Source organism: Nothoprocta perdicaria, unplaced genomic scaffold (assembly GCF_003342845.1).
Source record: "Nothoprocta perdicaria isolate Ctin4 unplaced genomic scaffold, notPer1 scaffold_1, whole genome shotgun sequence".
NCBI lineage: Eukaryota > Metazoa > Chordata > Aves > Tinamiformes > Tinamidae > Nothoprocta > Nothoprocta perdicaria.
Window position 1 is genome coordinate 12,004,458 of NW_020454093.1, and position 26,888 is coordinate 12,031,345.

At 36.0% G+C, this 26,888-nt stretch overlaps 1 protein-coding gene across 1 annotated transcript in view; it reads left to right on the top strand.

Moving 5' to 3' along the window:
• Positions 1-26,642, top strand: part of FGF10 (fibroblast growth factor 10) — a 53,883-nt gene extending 27,241 nt beyond the window's left edge. Inside the window, exons 2-3 of the mRNA XM_026038661.1 lie at positions 21,624-21,727; positions 25,962-26,642. Coding sequence (XP_025894446.1) covers positions 21,624-21,727; positions 25,962-26,159 — 302 coding nt within the window. The 3' untranslated portion in view covers positions 26,160-26,642. The remainder of the gene's footprint in view (positions 1-21,623; positions 21,728-25,961) is intronic.
• The last annotated feature ends 246 nt before the right edge of the window (positions 26,643-26,888 follow it).

Sequence of the window (26,888 nt, forward strand, 5' to 3'; positions counted from 1 at the left end):
ACCAACAGTAATTTGGAATAGATTCTTGGGTGCCATAGACTTTTTTTTGGAATTGCTGACTTTTTTTTTTTTTTTTTTGGTCGCCTCTTAATTTGTTGTTACAGATAGAGACAGAGAGGAAAGACATCTCCTGGGCATTAGTTCTTTGCGAACTACCAGCAAGTGTTCAGTGGGTGACAAAAGCTCTGAACATCTGTGTTTGAAAGTCATTAAATCACTGAAAATCCAGAAAGCAAAATCTCACTAGGCTCTTMTGTGACACCAGTGCCACTACTTATCAGCCTTCTCACAAAATTCGATCAACTCAATGTCTAAGAAATTAATTAAAAGCTTCTATGCTGCACAAATAATCAGTATGAGTACAGAGAATACRATCTTATTGAGGGATGAAAGAGTATTCATTTTTGGCTTTTATTTTAGGTAGATGAGTTTTTGATTCTTTTGATTTACTGAATTAGGTAAGTTTTTATTTGTTTCTAAGAGCAGAAATGCTTAGTAGTATTTTTGTTATTTACATTTTGGTATTCAAATATTTCCCCTTAAAAGGTCAAATAGGAAACGCCCTCTTACGTATGTTTTCTGAGAACTGTTGAYAGAGTTGTTACAACTATTGCTTTTTTTTGAGGAAAAGTCTGTCATTCAATGTAAATTGATAAAAAACAACTGCTGGCCGTATCTGGCACAGACATAGCTGATCAACAAGAGACATTAACATGGAATTTTGATGCATTTTATTTTTCTGATGTTTTCTGCTTTGTGTGTTTATTTTCAGACTGTGGTAACATAATATTTATTATGATTGAGAGTTGAGTTTGAGTTGCGAGGAAGTGGACTTCACTGACATATGTGCAATTAAAGGGCCCAGATTAAAGTAATGGAAGTGTTTTCACTGACTCCAGTGAACTTCAAACTAGTCCCTAATGAATCTTAAATCAAAGATAGATTATTTCTTAGATCATTTAGACTGCACTTTTGGTTCACAGTTGGAGGATAACAACAGGTAATTTCATTACAAAGATATCATTTCTGTATGTAGATGTAAAAGAGAGGCTCCATCCCAACTTTGTTAAAATGTAGTATTACAAAGCAGGTACCTTTTTGTGCCTAGCAGGTACCCACCTTTGTACCTTTTTAGAAGGAAAAACTTGTAAAACATACAGTTGAGTTTTCTATATTATTTTTAAGCTGCTTATCTTCAAGAATTATGCCTTAACTTTTACACAGAGTTTTTCAATCAAATTTAACTACAGTTCCAGATAAATCCAATTTTAACATGGCTGTCTTGGCAGAATATTTGTTAGAACTTTGAATTAAAATGTGTTTTAGCTTAGATAAAAAGGTTGGAAAGGACAGAGGTTGTTATATCCCTGCTTCCCAGAATACTCTAGAAGATTCCCATTCTGTGTTTCCAAACTTTAATGATCCATAAAAAATACTGTATACTTGGGGTGGATGACAAATGCTCATATTTCTTCCTTTGCCTCAGAGATGAGCATATATCCTCCTGAAAAAATGATCCTGGATAGCAATTTCAATGTGACTGTGAACTCATCCTTGACAGCATCTTATTCTGAATACAGTTTAGTCTCAAAGAGCCTTGTGGACACATGGCCGCCCTCAAAGATTCAGGTCTCTGACATCTGGAGATGATCTCACTGTGATTGCTCTCTCTCATCTCCCACCAATCTTCCCTCAAACAATTTCCAACTCATTTTTCTCACGCAGGCATTATTATGCCCAGAACTTATCTGTATTTTTATCTGCAGAAAGAAACAGTACAAARTACTCATTGAATGAAGTCCATTGGTATGAATTCTGAAGACTGTTATCTTCAGAAAGCTTTTTTTTTGYGCTTTGCTAGCCTTGTTAGTCATTACAGGCCGTTACTGCAGCTTTTCCAACTATTAGGGCTTTTTCTCATCTTTTCCTTCTCGTCTATGAGAAGAGTTCTGCTTTTTGAAAATCTGTAAATATCATTATACCAGTCTCTGCCTTCAATATCACAATATGCACAGCATACAGTTACTAACTGATCTCATCACACCATCTCAATGTTAACTGGGGGTCATTTTGCTATTTGTTGCATCTTGTCAATACGTATTTCGGATAGAAACCCTTGAGACCAGGAGTCATTAATGAGTATGAATACAGAGCTCTGCAAAATGAGATATCCTGGATATCTGGAAGTCCTATTTCCTATTTTGATATTAAAATGTTCATTAAATAAAATTAATTATACCCTAGTCTCTTTATCCACAGACCCCTGCATCCACAGGCAGCCCAAGCTTTCTGTGCTAGGAAAAGTCCTAGTCCCAGTAGTTGAAAAGTAGCAAGGCACGTGCTTTTGATAGTTTGTACAAGAGCATGTACATGTATGATTATAGATAGAGGTCTGAACTAGCGTTAATTTGTATATTAATTTCATCTTAGGCACTTTTACACATTAGGAACAATCAGTTTGCCTTATTTTTTCCTTACTGTACTCATCCCCTGCTTCTGTTCATGACTGTTTTTTTTTCCTGGTGAGGAAAAGATCCACATTATATCTAATTTATCTGAGTGGGCTTTGGTAGACTTGATACATTTTCAATGCAGTAATAACTCAGACAACAAATTTGGTGATGTGACATTGGAAAGTCTTGTTAATATAAAGCAGTAGTAGTAGTAGATAGGAAACATTTGATAAGATTGATGAGTGGAGAGTTGGGAGGAAATTTAATAGTATTAAGAACAAGATATAGCTATATGGGTTAATAACAAGAATATATATTATAGAGCAACTATGAATCATACAGAATGAAGGATTTCAGAGGATATGCTTATCACAGAATAAATAAGAATTGCTAATGCTGCCATGAAAAATATAAATGTAAGTCTCCAGTAATCTATTCTAGATACTTCCTGTAGAGCAGGAGAAATTGTGACTCATTTTACAAAGCACTTTTAAGACACGATCTGAAATAAAATGTACAAATCTAATTAAAAAAAAAAATGAAAGAGGAATTGGTGTGGACTCGAATCTTTGGACAGTTCTGTAATGGAGGGCCACCAGTTCTGTCAGAGAGATTGATAAAACCTGACTTCTTTAACCAAGCAAAAGAAAAACTGAAAGAGAATGTAAGTGGTCTCTGTTAATACATCTAAGGAAGAAGATAAAGAGCAGTAACCCTACAGATATGGAAGGAGATAGATATGCCTGCTTACAGCAAGAGAGCAATGGTACAGAAGCAAAAAGGTAAAAACTAGTGCTTTGAAGACTTAGACTGGAATTTGAATTTTAAACTATGCAGTCAGGGAGAGTTTTGAAACAAGCTTTCAAGAAAAATTTAAACAATGTTAAGCCTTATCAGTTTTTGAACAGTTTATATGATGTGGTTGATTGACATCAAGTAGTTTAGCTCAGTTTCACTTCCCAACTTAAGTATCATGATTTAAAGCATCCAATAGCAAACTAAATAAAAACAAGTTTCACTTTTTTTCTTTTTTTTTTGGTTGTTTTGTCTATTGTCAGTGCTTGATACTGTTTAACACCTTTTTTGCTAACCACAAAGCATCTGCAGATTTTTTATGTATGTTATATGACTTAAGAACAATTATTCAAATTCTTAATTTTTCCTCTCCATTTTTTCTAGAAAATGGTGGATGATAAGTTTACATGCTAATCACTTACATATGGCTTTTGTAAGACCACATTTGGAAAGAAATTAGCATGTAAATAAGAACATTCAAAAACAACAATTTAACATTGTTTTGTCAGTTAAATTGCATTAAATATGTTGGATACAGACAGTAATTTGTCAAAACATGCTTAGCATTTAGTCCGAGTTTATTAAGCAGAAGAAGTAAATGTGGTTAGTGAACTGCACTGATTGTTTCTCGTTGCCATGCCCTTTAGGTTTTTGCAAATAGTAGTCTCATGACATCTTATTTTTAACCACTGATGTCTTCCTTTTACATATGTTACTTTCCTTCAACATCCCAAATGCTTCTTAGCTCTGAATGAATGAGTTTCTGACAGGAATAAGTTGAATAAATCACAGTGAAGAAGTTATTTTATCTGTTCAAACTCTGATGCAAGGTGTTTCATCAATATCCTTTAGCATTTCAGTAGTTGGAGATCACTAGCAGTCTTTGGGCRTGCAGTAGTAAATATTCATTTAAATTGCATGATTTTAGTATCAGCCTTAGTTTATGCTGTCATACAGTTGAACTCTCTCATTAAATATTTGTGAAATGAAAACTAATGCAGATATCTCAGTAAGATTTGTTTTAATTTAAAAAATAATCAGCTACAGATTTGTGTGTTTCCACCCCTAAAACAAGAGAGTGGTGAATGCTYTTAATAATGGGGAGTGTTGTAATATTATTTAAGCAAATTCCATGATTCAAAGGCAATATGCTATTCAGATTTTTGTCTAACACACTGAAATCAAACAATTATGTGTTCTTATATCTGAAAGACCCACAGCATAGATGTCCAAATAGCTTTATATATTTGAATGAATATATAAATTCTTTATAAAGCTTTATAAAACATCTGACACAGCTGCTCCCACCTTCAGTTCACAGCATTTTAAACTTGCACAGAGACAAGAAACTGGCAATAAGATGAGGTGGGGCTGGGAGTTCCTGTCCTGTATCAGTGAAAAACAGCATCTGCTTGTTGTTACTGACGGTGTGCTTGGCCCCTACTCTGGCAGAGCAAAATAGGATGACTATAAACCACCTTTCAAAACTTACTTAGCACCTGATATATGCAACGAGTCCTTCAAGGCCAAACTTTCAATAAATGAACACTGACAAAACTATTATAAATGCGGGAGGTGAAAGGTTGAAAGAAAGTCAACTGGGAACTTTATTGGGAGCAGAGCTAGCACAGAACCGAACTGTGAGAATTCGTGCCAGTCCTAAAYGTCACGGTGCATCTCTCACTTACCAACTGTACTGAAAAAGAATACAGCTGCAATGAACATGGCAAAGCTGTATGATGAGCTGTAAATGTCCTTGTGTCCTGTAATATCTACTACTAATTCTGCACTATCCAATAAGACCTGATCTTTATTATTCACAGTGTTTTAAGGGACATGAGCTTTCTTTTTCAGGCAGTAAATTGCTTCCAATGTTGGCAAGATTTCCAGGTTGCAGAGAATATATTTTATGTGGAGAAGTAAGAGAGCAAACTTGAAACTTAAGTATAGCAGATATATATCTACAGAAACTGCTGTCACCACTGTATTTGCTGGCCTTGAACATGGCTCACAGGAAGAAAAAGGTAGATATTCCAGTCATTTTGCACACTCATTTTCAGACACTACATTTCATTATTACATTTCGCAAGTCCTTTCCAGGAAAGCCAGCCAAATGTTTCATTGTGATCTCCTTTTTATTAATGAAGTGTCCATGTACAGACCCATTTTTTGATGATGCCCTGATGATGTATCTGCAGTAAGCCTGTGAACGTGCTGTACGCACACTTCAGCCCTGTGCTAAAGCAGCAATGTAGTCCCTTAATTTCAGTTTTCCTTATTTATTTTCTACTTAYGTCACTTGGTGATGCTTCTGTTTAGTGATGAGATTCCTGAAAAATCATGTATTTGGATAGCTGATGAGGAAAATTTCTGTAACAGGAGGATGATACAAACCTGTATTAATGTATTAATGAGCCTAATATCAATTAATTGGTTTATTATAAATAGATATTAGTGTCTTTAGGCATATATGGATATAAGTATATGCTATCTATGTTATCAATACCAAAARAAAAAATCTATTTCATGGTTGTTTGCTAAAAGTTGAATAAACATGCTGAAAAGTTTGTTGAATAAACATGCAGAAAAGATCATGATAATTACTGAAAACCTTCAATTACTTTTTAAAAGGCACCTTCCTCTAGTTCTAGCTGTTATTTCTTTTGTTTGGACTGCCTCCAGATGGGAAATAGCTTAGACTAGATCTATCCATTAGACAACATTGACATCTGTCTTGTGGGTAGAAATATGAGAAGGGAAGATGAATAGTGCCTCTCACCTGTGCTGAATTATATCAAATTTTAAGAAGTATTTAGAAGAGGTCATTATAATTTTATCTGCATGGGTGATACAGTAACTTTTGTTTTCCTTTGACATTTTAAGTATCAGAAATATTCTTTACCAACTAGAGTGCTTTTTAAGTGTTCAAAATAATTTTTAAGCATGGAAAATTTGATAGCTATGTAATGATTTGGCTTCTGATATGAAAAATACCAAGGATTTCACAGCCAATTATATATGCTTCTGATCGTAGAAATACATTTCTAAATTATATGTGATAATTTATGGGGACCTCTAGAAGTGATCTAGTCCAACCCTCTGCACATGCAGGGTCACCTACAGCATGTTACATGAGATTGCGTCCAAGGGGGTTTTCAAGATCTGCTACACTGATCTTACACTGACCAGGTCCCCCCCTCATCCTTCTCTTCTCCAGGCTGAACAGGCCCAGCTCTCTCAGCCTTTGCTCATAGGGCAGATGTTCCAGGCCCCTGATCATCCTCGTAGCCCTGCGCTGGACTCTCTCCAGCAGCTCCACGTCCCTCTTGTAATGCGGAGCCCAGAACTGGACACAAAGAACCAGAAAGATTCAAACAGCATGGGTGGGATTTCTTCTAGAATGTATTTTTTTTCTCCACAGTGCTCCAGAGCTGTTCAAAATTGCTCCYAACTAACTAGCCTGAGCACCAATAGCAATGAAGTCACCGGGCTGGAGCGCTCTATGTGTCTCACAAGAAACTCAGGATGCAGGAGTTCCCTGAACTMCACAGGTCAATACCAAGGAACTATCCAGCAGGAATTCTGCCAGTGCGCTGTTTTTCAAGATAGTGTGGCTTTGAGATGAATTGTTTGCATTATAGTTATGCTATGTATTGAACTGGAATATTAGCGCTTAATTGCAAGGGTATTGATTGTATTGTTTATTTAAGCAAAGAATCCTTAGCAAAATGATCTGCATTGTGGCAACACCTAGAAATCTGTGATGTTAACCCCATCATAAAAGACTTCCTGTGAATCATGTGATGGCTGTGAATATAGTGTTTGTTTGTTTGTTTGTTTGTTTATTATCAGATACCCTTTTATAAAGCAGTGAAAGTGTTAAGTAAGCTAAGGGAAAGAGTACTATTAGAAGAGTAGTCTCACTTCTTAGAAAAGAAAATCAAAGAAAAGATAGAGAAAGAAAAGGCATGGAGACAAATGAGATGGAATAGATAGAAGGTCTGCAAAAGGAAATTAAGGAAATTCTGGTCTGATCTGCAGAGGCAGCCTCTTAAGTTATATATTAATATATATTAATATAAAATATATATTAAGTTATATTTAAATTACATGATTTAGATAAATCAGTGCAATCTCCTAGTCTGTTCAGGAATTCATCACACGTTCAATATGGCTTCCTGAKTCTTAGCTGTTCCAAGTTGACAAATTATGTTTTCTTTTTTAAAAACATTCTCTTTACCACCTCAAAACCTTTACAGTGTTGTTTTAGTTGTTCTGGAAAGTGATACTAGTGAAGTTTCTCTGTGCATAAGTGCTAATGGACTCCAAGGATTTGAGAAGAGCTGTTTTCAGTTTGCRCTGTGGTATTTTTCTTTCCAGCATTCGAATTCCTACCTCCAGTACCTACACATGCAATTTTACATGTTGTTCCTGCACATCATACATATGTACCACTTTGAATTTTATTGTCACAGATGTTCAAAAAGCTGTATTTCACTCAGCTGCTTGTTTGGAAGAAATGAATGCCAAGGTTACTTTAAATGTAAGTCAGTATTCACTATTTTAGCTATATGCACTTAGAACTAATTGTACACTATTTCTGATAAATGAAATTATACTAAAACTTTACATTGCAATTCAAAGCTGCTAGGAAGCTTTTGCTACAGTTCAGCCTTTTATGTTTTTCTCTGACCTTGCACAGCAATGGGGAAGATGAGGAAGGGACTATACTGGTATTTGAAACACATCAAAGGCTTAAGAAAATAGATGTGGGATAGATGCTTTTCTAAACCTGTGCTGTATCTTATTTTACCACCTTTAACAACACATAAAGATTCATGATTTAAGAGAATCAGTATTTATCTGTTTATTGGTGAGCAAATTTGATAGACTAGGAAACACTTGTTTCTGAAGGGAAATTTCATTTTTCACAATAACTCTAACCTGAAAGTACAACTTGAAGACAAGGAGCAAATAAATAAATAGTCAGTAAATTGGTAATACATAGCAGATTTTTAGAATACTTAACTATACAAAAAGGACAAAAAATATCAGTCGTGGTTTAGACAAACCAAGATATGGAGAATCTTCAGTTTTATTTGATAACTGATTCCAAAGGCTGATCAACATTTCCCATTAAAATGTTGTTCTTTATTGCTGAAGAATTTTCTTGGCTTCAGATGTCACAAAATGATCACTGCTCAGTCTGTGTATTTTATATTAGGCAGTCATTGCTTTTTTTTTGTCTCTTTTTTTTTTTTTTTTTTTTTTTTTAAGAAATCCCAGCACAGGAAATAACTTTGGAAATGAGGAAGGTTTGCAAGTATGACTGTAACAGCAAATTCTTCCTAAGTTAGGCCCAACTTGGATGCGAGATCTAAAGATTGATTTGGAAGTCAAAGGGGAAAGGTAGCTTGAAATCTCTGTGTTTCTCTAAGTGTATCTAGATCCAGGCCCTTAAAGTTTAAGGACTCCTTACACTCCTATATATACCAATATCTGATTTTGAATATTTTTTTCTTAGAATAAAGCAATAATGATGGTGATGATGTCCATAAGAAAATGGCTAATGAATATGAAATTAAGCAGTTAATGAATGCTGCCCTCTACACCATAGCTTCAAGGGTTTGGTTAGGTCCAGCCCGTTTGCAGTTAAAAACAATTCTAAGTTCAAGTGATAGAGGGGCTTGTTATAGCAGGAAGAACTGGGTCCTATCCCCACTTCTGCTGAGTAACCACAAATTTGTTACAGTACTTTAAAGACATACTTCTTTTCATTTGTAGACGTCGTTGAAAATACTCATCTAAATATTCCCAGCTTTTCACCTCTTTCAGAATATGATATACCCCACTGGGGTTTCCTTATCTTGTTTTAACTTAAAATGGGCATGGACTAAGACTGTCACTTTTGGTTTATTCCATTATAATAAAATTAGTGGCCTTTAATCATTACCAGCAATATTAATGCCACAACAGTGTTTACATCTCAAATATGCTTCTAATTTTCCCAGTCAAAGGCAAATTGTTGGTGATATCTTAATGTTTTTTTCAGGTAGCTAATGCCAAAATGCAAGGTTATGATCTTGATCTGAATATTTCCCAGATGTGTGGTAAGGTGAAAGGTGGAACGGCTAACAGAACTTGACTTCCTATGTGTGTTAGTCTAAGTTAAGTGAATTCTAAGTCAGGCATAATTACAGAATGAGACCTCCAGAAGCCTTCACCTTCACAACTGTTTGAGATGAAAGCATAATGCTTGTGTGGATGTAACCTAATCCACATGTTGGAAGAGAAATCAGAATCATCTGTCATTGTCTTCCTGCATATGTTTTACTGTGCTGCATTAGCCACCTTCTTGTCAAAAGTCCATGATCTTCTCCAAGCTGAATGCTTCTAATTCATTTACAGGGGAATCAGGACCAGATTCTGAATCTAATTCCAGTTCTATTCTCTGACCTCTACTGGTCTCAGTTTGCTTATGGCAGATTTACTTTTGGAAGAGATTGTTGATGAAGATGGATTTTAWGGATCTTCAGTCATGAAATTCACTTCACTCTTTTCTGGAACAGCCACATGAAAGGCAGTATAGCTAGCAAAAAGAAAAATATGAACAACTTAATAGAACTTTGAAGTTGTCCTTGTTGAGCAGGCAGTTAGGAACAGATGACCTCCAAAGGTCTTTTCCAAATGAAATTACTGTATGGAAATCCTTTATATGTTCAAAACATTTTAATTATTATGGTGGAAATCAGAGAGCGATGCTCAGATCAGTTAATATCCATGAGGAAAGTTTGCTTTTAATAAAGACATGGCCTATCTGGATAAAASACTGAAGCGGAACTCAAGAGTGAATACTGCAAAATTATCAGTTCCTTAAAGCACTGAGATTCACTGGCTTGTAAAAATGATCCTGCCGCCTGTTACCTGACCATCCCAGAATGCACATCACACTCCTTCAGGGTATTCTCTATAATAGATTACAATATGTACATAAAAATATTCTGCACTAATATAAATTATATATGTGAATACAGGTAATTATAGAAAGGGAAATGGCATTCGGTGGTATGTTTGTTAACAGTAAACAGGCATTAGTCTTTTCTTAAACTACATTCTAAGAAATATTTTATGAGGATTGAGTAGGAAGACATTATAAGAGTCATTCTGTAATAAATCCTCCAGGGATTTGCTTTAGCCTATTTATTACTTCCTAGCCCAATTTCTTAAGGAAGCGAGGTTTATGTATTCATGTTAGTTGTCTTCTCCTTTCATATATGCTGGAAATTTTCATTCAGAGTTGATAACAAATGACTTGGAGATGTCATGTAAACTAAGCTCTAGAGGTTATGAGATAATAGCCAAGTAAGCAGGAGAGAAATTATTAGTTCCTATGCTGGGAAAAATGGTAGATTTAATCCACCACAGCTCACAAATCTGTAAGAATTATTTCTGTTAATATTCAGAGATGGGTGTGTTTGTTTAGAAGTATCACAACAACAAGCAATTTCTAACATATCAACTGATAGTGTATTATTGGACAGTGCTGATTTCTGTCTCTACAAATGCTGTATGTTAACTAAGCAGAAAAGATTAGGTTCTACCAATTAAAGTGTACTGTTCATGAAATGTTTCTATTTCTGAGCATTGGATTTGAGATATTTCCAAAGAAATAATGCTGAAACGGCAGAGAATTATGCCAGTCTGGCCAATTGTAGACTGGCCTGATATCTCCTGTAGAAATAGTGTTTTAAAAGGAAAGATAGCTATTGGGTAAGCCTAGATCAGTCTTTGGAGTCTTGCTTGTCTGTGCTTGGGAATTGCCTCAATTTGGCAATGTGGCCATGAATCACGTGTGTCTTTTACATGTCCCACAACACCGGAATTGTGATGGAAATCAGAGACTGATATTCCAAACAGCCATGCTGTAAGTGCTTGTTGAGGGCAGTGTGCATAGGGTCTTGTAAGCTGACATTTGCAGTAGTGGCTCTGACAGCTTGTAGACCCATGTCCAATTATTGGAATTTCTTGTATCAAAACTGTTGTATTTTATTACTAGAGAACTGGCAAACTAGKATTTCTTCCTTTCTGTCTTACTAAAGACTCTACAGAGTACGACCTACTGTTCATTATCTACTATACTGGTGTCACTGTTGTCAAAAAGAAGGAAATATTGGCAATATAATTTTTATTCTGATACAGAGCTTTCCTCTCTCTCTCTCTCTCTCTCTTTTTGATTTTTTTTGCAGGCTCATCATGACCTGTTACACAGTCATAAAAGGAAACAAGATTTGACAGAATTTGCTCTTGACAAATCCATGTTGGCTTTTTCTCCCATTTCCCTATGTAAGAGGATGTTTAACTAAGACTTAAGGGCAGCCTCACTGCTTCTGGCTAATGGTCTGTCTTCTTCAGTTTATCTTTGACAGTACCAGTAGCAGAAGTCTACAGAGGAGAACAGAACAAGTATATAGTGATAACTCCCTATTAGCATCCATCAGCRTAAAATTCAGAGAATAATTATGGCATCTTTATCTATATACTTGTCCTAGATTTCTTTTGTTGTTGTTGTGCTTGTTTGTTTGTTTTGCATTAATTATTCTGGTCATTTTTTCAATCTGTGTAAACTGACAGACACAATATTTCACCTGCAATCTAGCAAGATAAAAAAGAAATAGTTTTTATAAATCTTGCCCAATAATTTCACTTGAGTTACTTCCTTTTCAATTTCCCAAGGTTGCCCAAAATTTTATAGATTTTCCCTTCCCCAAGTCCCATCCCTTCCTTCTCTGACTAGCCCTCAGTTTTAGTCGTTACTCAAAAAATTGCTGCTTCTTATTTCTGACCATGCATATTGCCCTTTCCCAAAGCTTTTCCTTTTTTTTTTTTTTTTTTGATATGAGGGACTAGGGCAGCACATGGTATTCAAAGTGCAAGCACAGGTGGATTTAAATATTGTTTCCTTTCCTGTACATAACTTACATTTGCTTTTGCAATCACTGCTCAGTAGTGACCTGAAGTTTTCATAGGACTTATATATTAGAAAGCTGAGAAGGAACAGCTAGGCCATAGATCATTCCATGTGTATAAAATTAACATTACTCTTCCCTGTATGCATATGCATCACTTCACATTCATCTACATTGAATTTCATCTGGTGATTTACTGCCCCGTTGGCTGGCATCCTGAGATTCTTCTGCAGTTCTTCCTAGTTCCCTTTCATATTTACTGTAATGAGTAGTGTAGTATAATCAGCAAGCTTTATCATACCAGCATTGTATGTTGAATACAGATACCTCCAGAACTATAGTGATTACTTTTCTGAGAAAACTGTTTATCTTTGTTCCCTGTTTTTAACCATTTATTTATTTATTGCTATCTGTACATCAGCTACACAGCATGGGTACCATAAAGTTGATACAGAGTTGGTTCATATGCAAACAATAAATCCCTAGAATAGAAAGTTCTAACTTTATTATATGTGCACAGACTGCCTGTGCAGCTGTACTGTAGCTCTGGTATTTCGCAGGAGTCTGTCAACATGCAAAATCCGAGACAGAAACATGACAGTTCTGCTCTTCAACAGCTCATCCCCTTAGTTGTCTGAGTCTACACTAACTTAGCTCCCCAAATGGATTTGGATCCAGGACTGCTGATCATTCATACTGCACATAATTAGTTTGCTCTTAGCTTCTTTTGGTACTAACAATTTGCTTCAGAGATGAAACCTCCCTTCTGGGGGACTACTCACTCCAGACACCACTCTTGAGAGGCACTGCAGACACGGGCAAGCTCGATTTAGTTCCTCATAAACCTTCGTGCCAGTCCTTATGAGAGGATGTTCCCCATGCCCTTGCCTTGAGACCGTATAGACAATATATTGCCTTTGCAATGTGTTGGGCACTCAGAGCTGGAAAATGACAAAAGAAGTCTTCTAGCTATGAGTTAAAGTCTGTAGAAAYACTAATCAGAAGAAACTTAAACCAGGAGTCAGATATGGATGCACCAGCACATCCCACAAGATGTGAATGTGATTATTAGACAGTTTTCAGAAACGGCCCAGGTGCCTTGTACAGTGCTGAACAGGAGCCTGAGTGAAAGTATAGCTGATTCCAAGATAAAAGTAGCATAGAGAAGAAAGTTCTGTACATGTAGCCTTCTATATATTGCCTAATTAGGTTTCACAACAGGAATCACAACAGGAATTACACTCACTTTAAGCTGAATGGAGGACTAGGTTTGGATGGTTGATTAGAAAAGGTGGAAAGAATGTTTAAAACCTTCTTTATCATATTGTCCTCTTATAGCATAGTTTTGTGGGTATTGTGCAAAAGGATAATATATTATAAGAACAGACTTCAGGAATGTAGAGTGAGGAATCAGTTTTTACAAATGGACAACACATGAGGCACAAGTGTGTGCCATTAGATCACATCACCTTGTGTGCAAACCATGCTTGTTAGCTGTTATCTGAGGGTGTCAGCAGGAAGGATGGGAAACAATACAGGAGAACTGAGGATAATGAAAGCAGAAGGGTGTGAAGTGATTGTGCTCTGCAGATCAGCCTTTTAAGTTTCTGTTCAAGTTTGACGATTTTGTCATCCTGCTTTTTGATGAGGTGTTGAATGAATGTTTAAGAAGACAGCACTTATCACTGCTCATCAGAGTTAAAAAAAAATGTTTGTGCTAGAAGACTAAAGATACCGGCTCCAGCTAGGTTAGGAGACAGTCAAGTATTAAAGATGAAAACACTGTGAAAGAGATACATCAGGTGCTCATACTATAGCAGCCAATTGTTTACATCTGTGTGCAAGAGTCCAGACCTTGGTACTTGCTTTAGTGTTTCTGCCTACCTTTGATGATGAAGAAAGCATATAGAATATATAGACAAAGTACAAATCTACAATTAAAAAATATGAAGCTGACGATAGGTCAGCATAATATGAAAAATCAATTGATTTTTGAATGGGCTCTGTTTGATAGATTATAACATGAGATAAAGAGACAAACATAATCAGAAGTCATCTAGCTCTTTTCAGTTACTAAAYATTTTCCTATGTAGCAACAACTCACAAAGAGTTTCTTACTCCGCTCACTTTGTCTCTTTATTTACTCCAAGATTATCCAATAACACGTGCCAATGTTAATTGTCTCTTTCAAAAAATATTTTTTTTGAAATTGTCTGAAAAAGCTTAGGCAGAAGTTTGTTTGCAAGGCACCCACAAGAATTATTAACTACTTGCAAAATATGACTGGCTATCTTAAATCATATACAATTTTTTTCCAAACAATGTAACTAAGTATCAGTCAAAAACATTTGCCTGTAGCACTTAGTCTTGCATTATAACACATGGATCCTGAATTTTGAAATATTGTGGATCCCTTTCTTTCCTATGTGAGGCAGACGGACAAACTCATTAGAATCGAAAATTAATTGATGTGGTAGATAGTGTATTTGGCAAGTTTAGGATTGCATAGAGCACAGAATCACACCCTTTTCAGAGAAAAACAGTAGCAGTAGGACAGTGCCAGGAATTGTACCTAGTGTAGGCATCCAGTGTATAACACTAGATTATATCTGGAAATACAGTCTGGCTTTTGTATCTATGACTGCATGATTCATTTCTCATGCATTACTTGTTAGTTCCCAGTTTGGAATTTGTCTATCACAATTGGAACGAGAAGGGATTTCTTTTTCACTGCCAACTTTTTATCTTGGTGTATTCAAAATTACTTTCAAGCCTTCCAACTTTTGTTAAGGTAGGCCATAAGAACCTTTTCCTTAAAATTTCAAGATCTATTTTGAACAAGTGCAGAATTTAGTGTTCTTTAACAAACAAATCTGAATGTACCCTAGACCTTAAATCTGGAGTGAGTTATTGGCAGATCAAAAACAAGTTCTGTACCTGCAGTGGCAGTCACTGTTTCAGTGTGAAGTCTTTACCTAGGTTTTTTGCTCACACAGATTCCCATTGGTCCTAGCTGGCCTGGCAGTGCACTGCACATTCCCAGCATTGTGGTGCAGTGAGTGACCCTCTGGTTCCCACCTTCCTCTGTATGATAAGCATTTGTGACTGGAGCTAGTCCTTGAATTTTTGCAGTCCTGTTGTTTCATGGAATAGGGACTCAAGCTGAGATTCATCATAAGAATAAACAAGGCCTCAGAACAAACAGAACTATCAAGTGAAAAAATTGCCTCGTTTGGACAGGCAGTTGGGCAGCCCTAGCCTGGACAACAGCTACAGTCTGYGTCAGATATTTGCAGAAGGAAGCAACAGAGCTGTCATTTGGATATTGACTGTTGAGAGACAAGCAGCAGAGGCTATCTGCAGTACACAGAGTTTCTTAAGTCACTAACTTGCATGCATCATCCCATAAGGATGTTTTTCTCACCTGTTTATACTTACTCTGACTACTGGGATACTAAAGCTCCTTCAGTAAGTTCGTACCTGTTAGAATCTCCTTGGCAATTGACTCGATTGAATTCTAATTTTGGCTTCATTTGCAAATGTATATACCTTGTCTGGTAGGAACTTCTGACAACCCTCTGGTACTCCAGACAGCCCCACTGCAGCAGTGAAGGCCTGTCTTCCCTGAGAYTGCAGCTGATGCGTGGGGTCTAGCAGTCACCATGTGTTTTGACTGTTTATTCTAGACTGCTACTGCCTGTAATCCTTTCATTGTGTGTGAGGATGGGCAAAAAATGGCACAGTCTTAACTCCAGCCAGTTCTTTTCAGCTTGCTGTCTTATTCATATTGAAATTTACACCAATGATAAAATGCAGAGTGAACATAATGATCGTGAAAGACAACTCGGGATTCCACACAGATTACAAATAGGTAGGTTGATATACTAAGAAAATGTCTTGAGCTCTACTGATTTCTTATAAGCTCTACTCTCCTATATGTTTCTGGGAAGACCTAGAACTTTAAGATTTGGCAGAAACCCTGAACGCCTGGTCCTGTCTGCTAAATGGAAATATGTATGCGCTGCCAAGTTTCGATTAGGATTTGGATTGGGATCCAAGTTTCCTTATAAACACATGAAGTAATCTTTTTGCTCTATTCAGTACCCATCAGGCCTTAGTTAGCATACTGGTCCAGTCTTGGGCACCTTTCTCCAGAAAAAATAGCCAATTGGAAATAGTCCATAAAATAGCAATAGAAGGTCTAGAAATTATACACTACTAGGAATGACTGCAAAACTTGGATTGTTTAGTCCTTAGGGCTTTACGTTGTTTTCTATTGAGAGTTATTTCCAAACCAGATCATTCCAATGATTTTGTTTATCATGCTGCTCCACAAACAGTTATATTTGAAAGGTTAGTGAACTTCAGCACAGAGACAGAACAGAATAAGTATCTGGGGGAAGGGAGGGAAGGCTGAAAACTCTGTCATCAGAGCTAATAAATCAGGTAAATACAACCCTGTTTTTAATTTTATGTATTTTTATGATGGTTGTTTGGTTTCCTTTTTTTGTTCTCTTGGCATATGAATGGCTACCATGCCTTGGTTCAGTATAAATTTGTCAGTTATAGCTCCTCTATCCCAATAACAATTCACATAATGAATTCTGACACTCTCGTCTCTGTTGCACAAGACATCTAATCCTGCAATGTTGGGATYTGGCTTGCTGAGATTTTCAGATCCTTATATTTTCCATCAACATTCATATAGCTACATGAACTTTACCTCTTCATATGTCTGCTGAAAGCATGGAGTTCAAAACAGCTGAACTCAGAGAATTACATACCATTGGCTCTACTTGTGGCCATCCTATCTCCAGTGCATGATTAAAATCCATATGAAGGAAACAAATTTGTTTAGTCCTCCAAGGGAGTTCCAGCACTCAGGCTAAACCTAAAATCTAAAAACGCTTCCTTGTGAGTGATGCATATACTGGACAAGTCTGCCTTGGACAGTTTTGTCCCTTGGACAGTTTTGAACTCAACTGACAGCACAGATGTGTTTTCAGGATCAATCTCTGCATTTCCTTTAATTTTTAAGATTATTATTTTATTTTTAAGATTATTTTAAAATCATTTTTAAAATAAAATTATTTTATTTTTAAGATCATCCTAACTTTGGATATTTAGAAGAAATAATTGGTGTYCAAAACCTTTTTTGGGAGATGTTTATCTTGCTCCACTGACTAGAAGGAAAATGTAGGCTTACTGTGCTCCTGAATTAATTCCTTTAGTTAAATGTTAGCATGTATACTAGCCTAAATTGCTTCCTACCATTTTGATACATAAACTTCTCCTTTGCTAATCAACTACTCTGGCTACTGGATCACTAGTAAGGATATCTCTTCTCATGTACAGTACTGCTACCACCTTTCCATGTACTCTTACCAAGTCGTGGTTGGTCCTTGCTCTGCTCTGAAACCAAAGTCTTAAGAACATCAGATAAAGAAAGGAGAAGTGACTTATTTCCCTTTACTCCCTCTTTGGGTTTGAGAAAGGGACTGAATAATTTATTCTTTTATCTGCTCTTTATGCACTGTGTAAATTTCTTGTGTTGATACTGTACTAACGCAGGAAGGCTCAGAGGTCCTGTTCCCACAGCCCTCCAGAAGTTTGGATACTTATCTCAGGCTTATCCACATGCATCAGATGTAGAAATTGGACAAGAAAGCTCATGGGAGATTCACTTTTGGATATAGTTGATTTAAATATGACGTATTATCTCAGTTTGGTTTGTGTTAGCTCAGTACTTTGACTTCTGAATTACAGCAAACAGAGTGGAAGTCTGGGCAAATATTATGTAACAATGAAAATAAAAAGCACTAAACAAATTTTTAACTTTATGTAAAGCTCTAATTTTAAGTCAAAGCTCAGGTTGTGGTTCCGGATGTTTTTTGTTTGGGATTTCTGGGCATAATTATGGCAGTGGGTTTTACTGCATACGTCTGGATGTAGAGAAATGATTTTGTTGTGTGATTTGTGTCTTCAGTTGGCTTACAAAGACTACCTCAAAATCAGCCTAGATCAGTGGAAATGCTTTGATTTATTAAAAGTGCTTCCAAAAGGCAAGTCTTCCTCACCTCAKTTTCACTTTCGCATATATTACGCATATAACAACCAAAGGTATTGGAATTATGCAAGAATTTTTTTTTGCTTTTCTTTTTTATACTCGTTCAGTGTGAGGTGCAACAGCCAGTCAGTTTTCTGTTGCCTTGTCATTTGTATAATGATCACAGTTTATTTAAGTTAAATCTATTTGGGTTCTATGCARAATATGTTTTTAGCCTTTCTTACCTGTAAAGAGAATACATGCATGACTACAGGGCACATAACAGGCTGATATTTAAAATATTTCTAATTATAATGATTTGGAAACTGTTTGGGTTTTGAAAACCATGCTTATACAGTGGATGTGGTCGAAGGGGATTAGTTGTAATTTTTGAAGTTTACGGAGATATGACTATAAGTATACTATCTGTTTTGAAGCAATAAAAATTATTATTTTATAATTCTTTTCAAATTTCTGAAAGCCGTTGGAGTAGAAGAGAGCAACTACTAATGAGATTTTCCCCACTGCAGAATATTATTTTTTTGTATTACTCATTATCAAGTCTAATTGCAAATCCAGTTATTACATGGAAATTATTTTCCTTATACATTTTGTTGTATTGATAAATCTTAAGCTATTAAAATACCAGAGCTCAAGTCATGGCATAAAATCACATACAAGGAAATAAAGAAATTATTTTACGAGTACATTAATGTAAACTGAAGAGTGGACAAAGTGGTCCAGTACTCAAAGAAGGAAAGTAAATGGTGATGCTGAAAGGGTCAAAGCTGGACAAATCTTTTTTGTGTTGTTCTTCAGAAAAAAGCAAGTGGGCACAATTTATCAAAKATAACAAAAGATAACAAACCTGGGAGGTTGTAGAATCTCAATATTTGAAACAACTATCTGTCAAGAATAGTTACTCTAACTGCTTGCAGTGGAGTAGACTTGATGATATCCTGGCATCCTTTCAGATTGTGATTATGTATAAGGCTTTATCTTCAAACCTACAGCACTTGAAGAATATGTAACTAATTTACAGAGTATTATCCTCAGAGTCTGTAGAAATTATCTATTATTCTTATTGCACTAGGAAATCCAGTCCTGGCTCATGGCTTTACTACAAAATCCTTAGGTAAATAGAGCGKTTTTTTTTTTACCTTCAAAGAAGTCAGTTACATTAGAGAGTGAAAACACTATTTACAGTTTTGAGCTTTACAATGAAGGCCTCAATTTCTTTTCTTGATATTTTTTGGGGCAAATTTAATGACACAGGAGTATGGGAAATGTATTTTCACCCTTACATCAAATCATTTGAATACAGTCTGGTCTAAAGTTCTGGAAAGACATTATGACTTCTCTTTGTAGATCCATGTCAAATGGATCCCTCGTTCTAAATGCTGGAATTTTTGCCTGCACCACTGACACCTGTAAAAAGGTTTCCATTAAGCTTCAACAGAGTTCTGTCAAACTCATGAGTGAATGTTCTTGAGAGCAAAATCTATAAGTAAAGCTGAATAATTTGCAATCCAGGCAAAAGCTAGACCGGTGCTTGTAACAAGCACGTAACTACATAAAAGTCTCTGGGGGTTATAAATAAAAACAGGGTAAATAAGTACAAAATTAGATCCCTTGCACCCAAGAGATAATACATTACATTTATTTGAAATAAAAATATCAGTTGAAATTGCCCTTTTCTCCAAAAGACTGCAGAAGTTAAGATTTGCGTACTTCTCTCTGAAAGTTATGTAACATTTTCAGCTACAATTCCAAATATACCGATCACTAAATACACTAAATGCACTGATCTTTCTCCTCATTACTTCTTYTCAGCCAACCCCTTAAGGACTGTAATGGAGTGTAAGATAGTGATCACAGTATGTAAAAATAAACCTGCCATATTTTCATGGATTATACAAACACTTTTGTTACACAGACTTTAGTATTGTATTGAAAAGCAATATAACAAGATCATTCAAGAACAAAGCATTTAAAAGGGGCTGATTCAGCAACAGTTCCATGTTTAAGCACTATTCTGCTTCAGCTGCACTCAAAATGGACCTAGACTAGCTTAAATAGTCTCATGGTTCAGAGTATAGCAATTAATTGAACATAGAAGGAATTGACTGAAAGGGAAAGAAGACTTTCAGCCACACAAAAAGAAGGGGGTATTCTGATAGTGCTTATACTATATTCTCACCGTCCAATAGTTGAAATCCACTTAACTTAAGGCATTCCACTTAATTGTGCTTGATTTTGGGCACAGATATTTTAGGACATGATTGAATGCTCCTGTAAAATATCAAGGAAGGCAAAAGGCACAGSACATTTTTGGATGGAAATTWTTTTTTTTTCTTTTTTTAAAGTTGTTGGCAACTTACCACCTTTCCAGCTGATCTGTTCCTCATATTTTCTGTTGACCTGGTCCAGGGTTTTTTCTCCAAAATTTCTACCTCTCCTGTAATCTCATCCAGGAGTTAGATGGTCTATTGTTCTCAGTACCACAGCTTTAATATCAGGAGAAAATTTAGAGCCAGGCATCTTATATACRCTTATAAAGTGTTTTAGAAATTGTTTCTTTGGAGCTATATTTATCCTAGATTAAAACATGCTGCCCAAACAACACAGCCATCCAGTTAYGGCACTAATAACTGAAAATGAATCTCTAAAGTCATTATGTAAGTTGTCATGACTTCTACTGCTCCCAGAGCAGTATACATTTGGACTCAAAATACAGACATGAAAAGCTCTGTCTCCTGTTACTGGCCCCTTAAGCCATCCAGTATCCCAGAAATAGTTTGTTTTAAAGAAAAAAAAAAAAAAACCCTTAATCATATTTATTACAAACAGAGCAAAATGTTTCTGATATCTGAAAAACAAAGATAATGTGGCCGTTAGGGTTAGTCTTACTATATCCCAAAATGTCAACACACTTGCCAAAAATGAATTTATCAGCACAACGCAGCCAAGAGATTTAGTTTATCTAAATGTCTTACAAGGAGTAAATAGTTTACCACTAGTTTTGAAGACTAGGGTATATCTAACATTCTATTGACATATGCTATAGATTTAATTTAATGCTGTGGTTCAGATGTCTCTTCTGATAAATTTTAGTAAAATCTATGCTAAGAAAAATGGAGCTGTTTCAGTATTTATGGGATTTATAATGCTGGGTTAGCAAGGGAAACATGTTAATTGAAACAATGTTTGTATATATTTTTGCAATGTTTTGTAGAAGAATGTTGCTAAAGTTTGTTGGTCAGTTTATTAGAAGTTTAGTATTTTTCAGGTTTATTGCTCTTTTTCTGTGGTGAAAAAAATCCTTTAATGAAGTGATTAAATATCTCAATTTTTATTTTTTAGGCATATTGGAGATAACATCTGTGGAAATTGGAGTTGTGGCAGTTAAGTCCATTAAAAGCAACTATTATTTAGCCATGAACAAAAAAGGAAAAGTCTATGGTTCTGTAAGTATTTCTTTTTTAGCCTTCAAAATTGTTCAAAATGGTGTAGTCAGCACAGCTCCCTCTCTTACCTCCTCAAAAGCACCTTTATCTATGCATTACTACTGATTAGAGCTGAAATTAGCTGTTCATCAACATTTCACCCTCTAATAAACCAACAACTCCCTTCTATACAAACTCCCCATTGCTTGCTAGGCTCTTATCATAGGAAGGCAGCTGCTGGTATTTATCATGATGACTGTTCCAGACAGGTCTCCTATTAAGTAGCAGCCGAGTGGAAAGTCCTTCAAAATGTAATCTTTAGAGCTAGTTATCCATCGCATTTATCAATAATGTGGAAAGGATGAGGAGTATCTCAAAACTTAGAAATTTTAGCTGATGGAGTAGACACACCAAATCCTCAAATTCAGGGCACAGAGATTGCCACAGAATAGCCTGCTTTAAATTAACTATATTAATTAATATATAGGATTACAGGGARTACAGGAAAACAGAATTTTATATTAGAAGGATTATAAACTTACAGTTGAGCAGAATTTGGGATCATTTGAAAACTATCCATATATACTGCATATGTTCAAGTGTTTAGTAAAAAACAGTAGCCATCCAAGTATTTTTAGTGGCAAGGAACACAATCCAACAAATCAGACTACCAAACTCTGTATTACAGAAATGCCTGCATAAAATGGCATGGACACCAGATTGGTCTGGTATTACATCTGGTTTGATTTATAATTTTGCAATTTCTGCCTGTTCCAGTGAATTTGAACCCATAGAAATCTAAACTTATTCAAGTGATCTACAAAAAGTATGAGCTAATCTTCAGATTACTCAGTGTTCAAAACACACAGAGGTCTTAATGGACACACTTCAAGGCTAGGTATTGACACTGGGTTTAATTTCAGGCAGTGCAGCTGAACCTACCTATGCTGAACCTACCTATGCTGGAGTACTGTGTTCAGTTCTGGGCACCCCAGTATAGGAGGGACGTGGAGCTTCTGGAGAGGGTCCAGAGAAGGGCAACCAGGATGATTAAGGGAATGGAACATCTCTCGTATGAAGAGAGGCTGAGTGRGCTGGGCCTGTTTTCTCTGGAGAAGAGACGGCTCAGAGGGGATATGATTAATATGTATAAGTTCAGGAAGGGAGAATGCAGGGAGGAAGGGGACARGCTGTTCTCACTGGTGGCCAGCGATAGGACGAGGGGTAATGGCCACAAGCTGRAGCAYAAGAAGTTCCGTCTCCAGGTGAGGAGCAACTTCTTTASTGTTAGGGTRACAGAGCAGTGGAACAGGCTGCCCAGGGAGGTTGTGGAGTCTCCTACTCTGGAGGTCTTCAAAACCCGCCTGGATGCCACCCTGTGCCACATGCTSTAGGTGTGCCTGCTTGAGCAGGAAGGTTGGACTAGATGATCTGTAGAGGTCCCTTCCAACCTTAAATATTCTGTGAATCTGTGAATCTGACACTGATGAAGCAATGCCAGTCTGAGGCTACTAGACCCACCACTGAGACTGAATCCACTGAGACTAGAGTGGGTTGAAATAATTTGGTCCCCCCCCRCTTTTTTTTTCAAGGAAGCATTTATACTGGGTTGGTTCAGCTCATAYAAACTATATCATTTTTTTCCTTCATCTGTACTGTCTGTAGTCATTTGTCAYTCATGAGGTTACTTCTAACCTTCTAAACACCTGAGTCATACTAAGGAATGGCACTGGGGAAGGAAAGAGTGGAACAGAATGGTCCTTCTGAATTTCCTTATAAGTGTGGATTTTAATTTCTAAACACTGGATGAGAGAACAGGATAATCAGTGCTCCATCCTGCATCACTGAGAGAGATAAGGGTATATTGACTCACTGTGAAAGTACTACCAGCTACCATTAAGCTCCATTCACTGACTATGCCTATGGTGTCATGGAAGTTCATCCCAACCCTACACCTACACAAAAGAAGGCAAGGCAGCTTTCATGTACAATAGGTGGAAACTGCTGTCATAAGATCCAGTAATTCACAATGTATTAGAATAGTGTTGACAGGTAGATTCGAATGTGGAGACTCTTTTTTTAATTCCAGCTGAGATAATTTTTCAATATTCACATCATAAAATCACAGCAAAATGACTTATCAGATCCTATTCCATAATACTTCAGAGATTTTGAGAATACACCTGTTATTATTTTCTCCATACTCCCAAGACTTGCAGTTAGACTCATATTGCCACAGTGTGTTAGCTTGCAGATGGATATGAAAAGCAGAACCAATAAAAACTTTAAAAACACTCCTAAGCATGTGCATAATACACACTCATGCTGGATTATACTGAAATTTATTTGAAATGAGCAAAGCAGTCCTGGACTAATGACCTCTGCCAATGAGATTTCTTAACCACATCACAACATCATCTGTTCTCTCTGTATCTTTTAAGAATAAAGATAAAAGTGGATTCCAGTACAATTCTGCATCTGGGAAAACAAGTCAAGTAATAATATCTCTATGTTTATCAAACATATTGCCATTTGACTGACTTTGGTTAGCAAGGAAGACTCACTATTAGATTTCTTCAAGTGTTAGCAGATAAGAGAAATTTCTCTGCTTGAGAATTTGGATGGTCACCCGCCTTCTTAATACCTTGGTATAGAAGGTAGCATATTAGAACAAGTGAAGTTAAATGACCTATATGTGGCTTTATGAATGCAAGAAGTATTAAGAGTCATTTTGGAGAGCATCTTCTCCTCACAATGTTTTTCCCCAAATTCCATTTTCAACTGATTACTAATTCCAAAACTAAGGAGAATGGTGCAAGTAAAATTAATCTTGGATGGCATGTGCAATCCTGTTAAGAAAATGTGTGTTCTGTGGTCATAACAGAAACTCAGTAAGACATTACTTATTGACCTGAAAATTCTTACTSTACCAAAGTACTGAATATTAATTAGTTTAAAAATTCTAATTTAAATGAATAGGCAGTGGAGATATATTTGTAAGTTTTTTACTGTCCTCCATATTCCACTTTAAAACAATGCCAGTCAACTGAACAATATTCATATTATTAATATGGATACTATTATCCTTATTATCTGAATATCTAAAGACTTAGACCATCATCAAAGATAAAATGCTCCTGAATTTCTTATCTGCAGCATAAAACATGTTTCAGCATTTAGACACACACTTCTATTGTCTTCGTGGTAGGTACCTTTTAAATACTACAAGTATGTAGGTAGATGACACCACAAGATGTTATGTAAAGATTCTGCCACGCTTTTGTTTGTGAGCTGTGCAGAAATGCTAATTTTGGTAGTCATTTAAATTATTGAAAATGTTCTACTTCAAAAGCTTTCTAAATGAAATATAAGTAGCTTAATCAAACTGCTTCTTTCATATATAGGAATTACTTGTGAAAATAAGTATTCTTGTCTTCATTATAGAGAGGCAGATCTATGTAAGCATATTTAACATTACAGAAAAAGAAAGTCTCTCCCATATGCTTCCTACATGCTTGTATTTTATATCCTTCATAGCAAATTTAAAACTGATTCTCATGAAAAGATAGAAAACCTTAACTGTTGGTGCCAAAAATATACTTGCTTATAAGATTAGAGTGAAGATTTTCTAAGGAAGACAAAGAGCCATATAYGATTCCTCTGCTTGGCCAAGGCCCTCTAGACCCCTCCTGATCAAAGTACACAGGCCTGGTAACCGCAGTAAAAGGAGCACAGCAGTGATTTGCAGCAATTCAGAAGGCCCTTTCTCACAGCCACAGTGGTGTAAAGGATCTCACTTTAAATAAGAAGTAGGCCTGTGCTAYGCCCATTTATTTAACATGTGGTATTAATAATCTCATTCAAGATATTCAAGGTTTGTATTTGCTAGAGCTGAAATGTGATGAATGATTCCAAGATTGCTACTTTGACTTTATGACTTGGAGTTTATTTTAGTATTGCTGCCATATTCCAATTCAGGGCAGTTTCATTTCAAGTGACAGTGAATTATCATTCTATTATTCAATTAAATATTGTATAATTGATTATATCTTTATTATTTAAATTTCTGCAGACTATCTGGTGTTCCTTTAAATGCTACACAGTTAAATATTTCTGTAAATACATTGTAATCTTAAAAAGATGTCTTAATTAAAACATGTCCAAACTTTTTAGAAGCTATTTAACTTCAGTACATTGCAACTCTGAAGCATTATTTTTATTCTWAATTCGTGTATTTATTTCTTTCTTTTAACAGAAGGAGTTTAACAGTGATTGCAAACTGAAGGAACGAATAGAAGAAAATGGCTATAACACGTATGCATCCTTAAATTGGAAGCACAATGGAAGGCAAATGTTTGTAGCTTTGAATGGACGGGGAGCCACAAAGAGAGGACAGAAAACAAGAAGGAAAAACACTTCAGCTCACTTTCTTCCAATGGTCGTAATGTCATAGATGAAGGAACTGTTTTCGATGCAGTTGAACCAAAGGCTCTTTTTCAACAATATTTGGAAATCCGCTTGGAGAAGTAATGAAAAGAAATAGTGCGGACATCTGCTTGTTCGAGAAGAGAGCAGGGGAAGCCTTTGAAGGTTTTGGACTCACTGCTGGCACATGAAATACTTTTAATTAGTTTAGTGTCACACATCAAGATACAAGCTGGATCAAACGGGAGAGAAGCAATTGCCGGTGTGAACAATTTTTTTTTTATCTCTACGATAGAACTTAAGGGACGAGAGACAATCTGTTGAATGATCGTTGGGGGGAAAGTTATTTATGGATTACTAACTCATATCAAAGACCTTAATTGCTCATTCAAGCCTAACGATCCAATGAACAGTTAGACACGCAAGCATTTACTGGAAGCACTTGGATCATATGCACAAATTAAAACATTTATGGAGGAGCCTTGTGTGGACGAATGGATAGGATTAAGGAATATAAGCAAAGTAGTATAAAACTGTTCTAACAAAACGAATAGTATGGTTTGCTTGTATATTCTAACTTCATTCCTTTTTATTTCTCTCTAAGTTATTTATTTAATAGGATGTTAAATATCTTTTTGTTTGAAATGTTTTCCTCATTTGCTTCGTTATTTTCCCTTTTTCTCAGTACACACAAGAGGTGGATAAATATCAAAATGTCAAAACCTCATAAGTACTCTGAGAACAGGTAATGGACAAG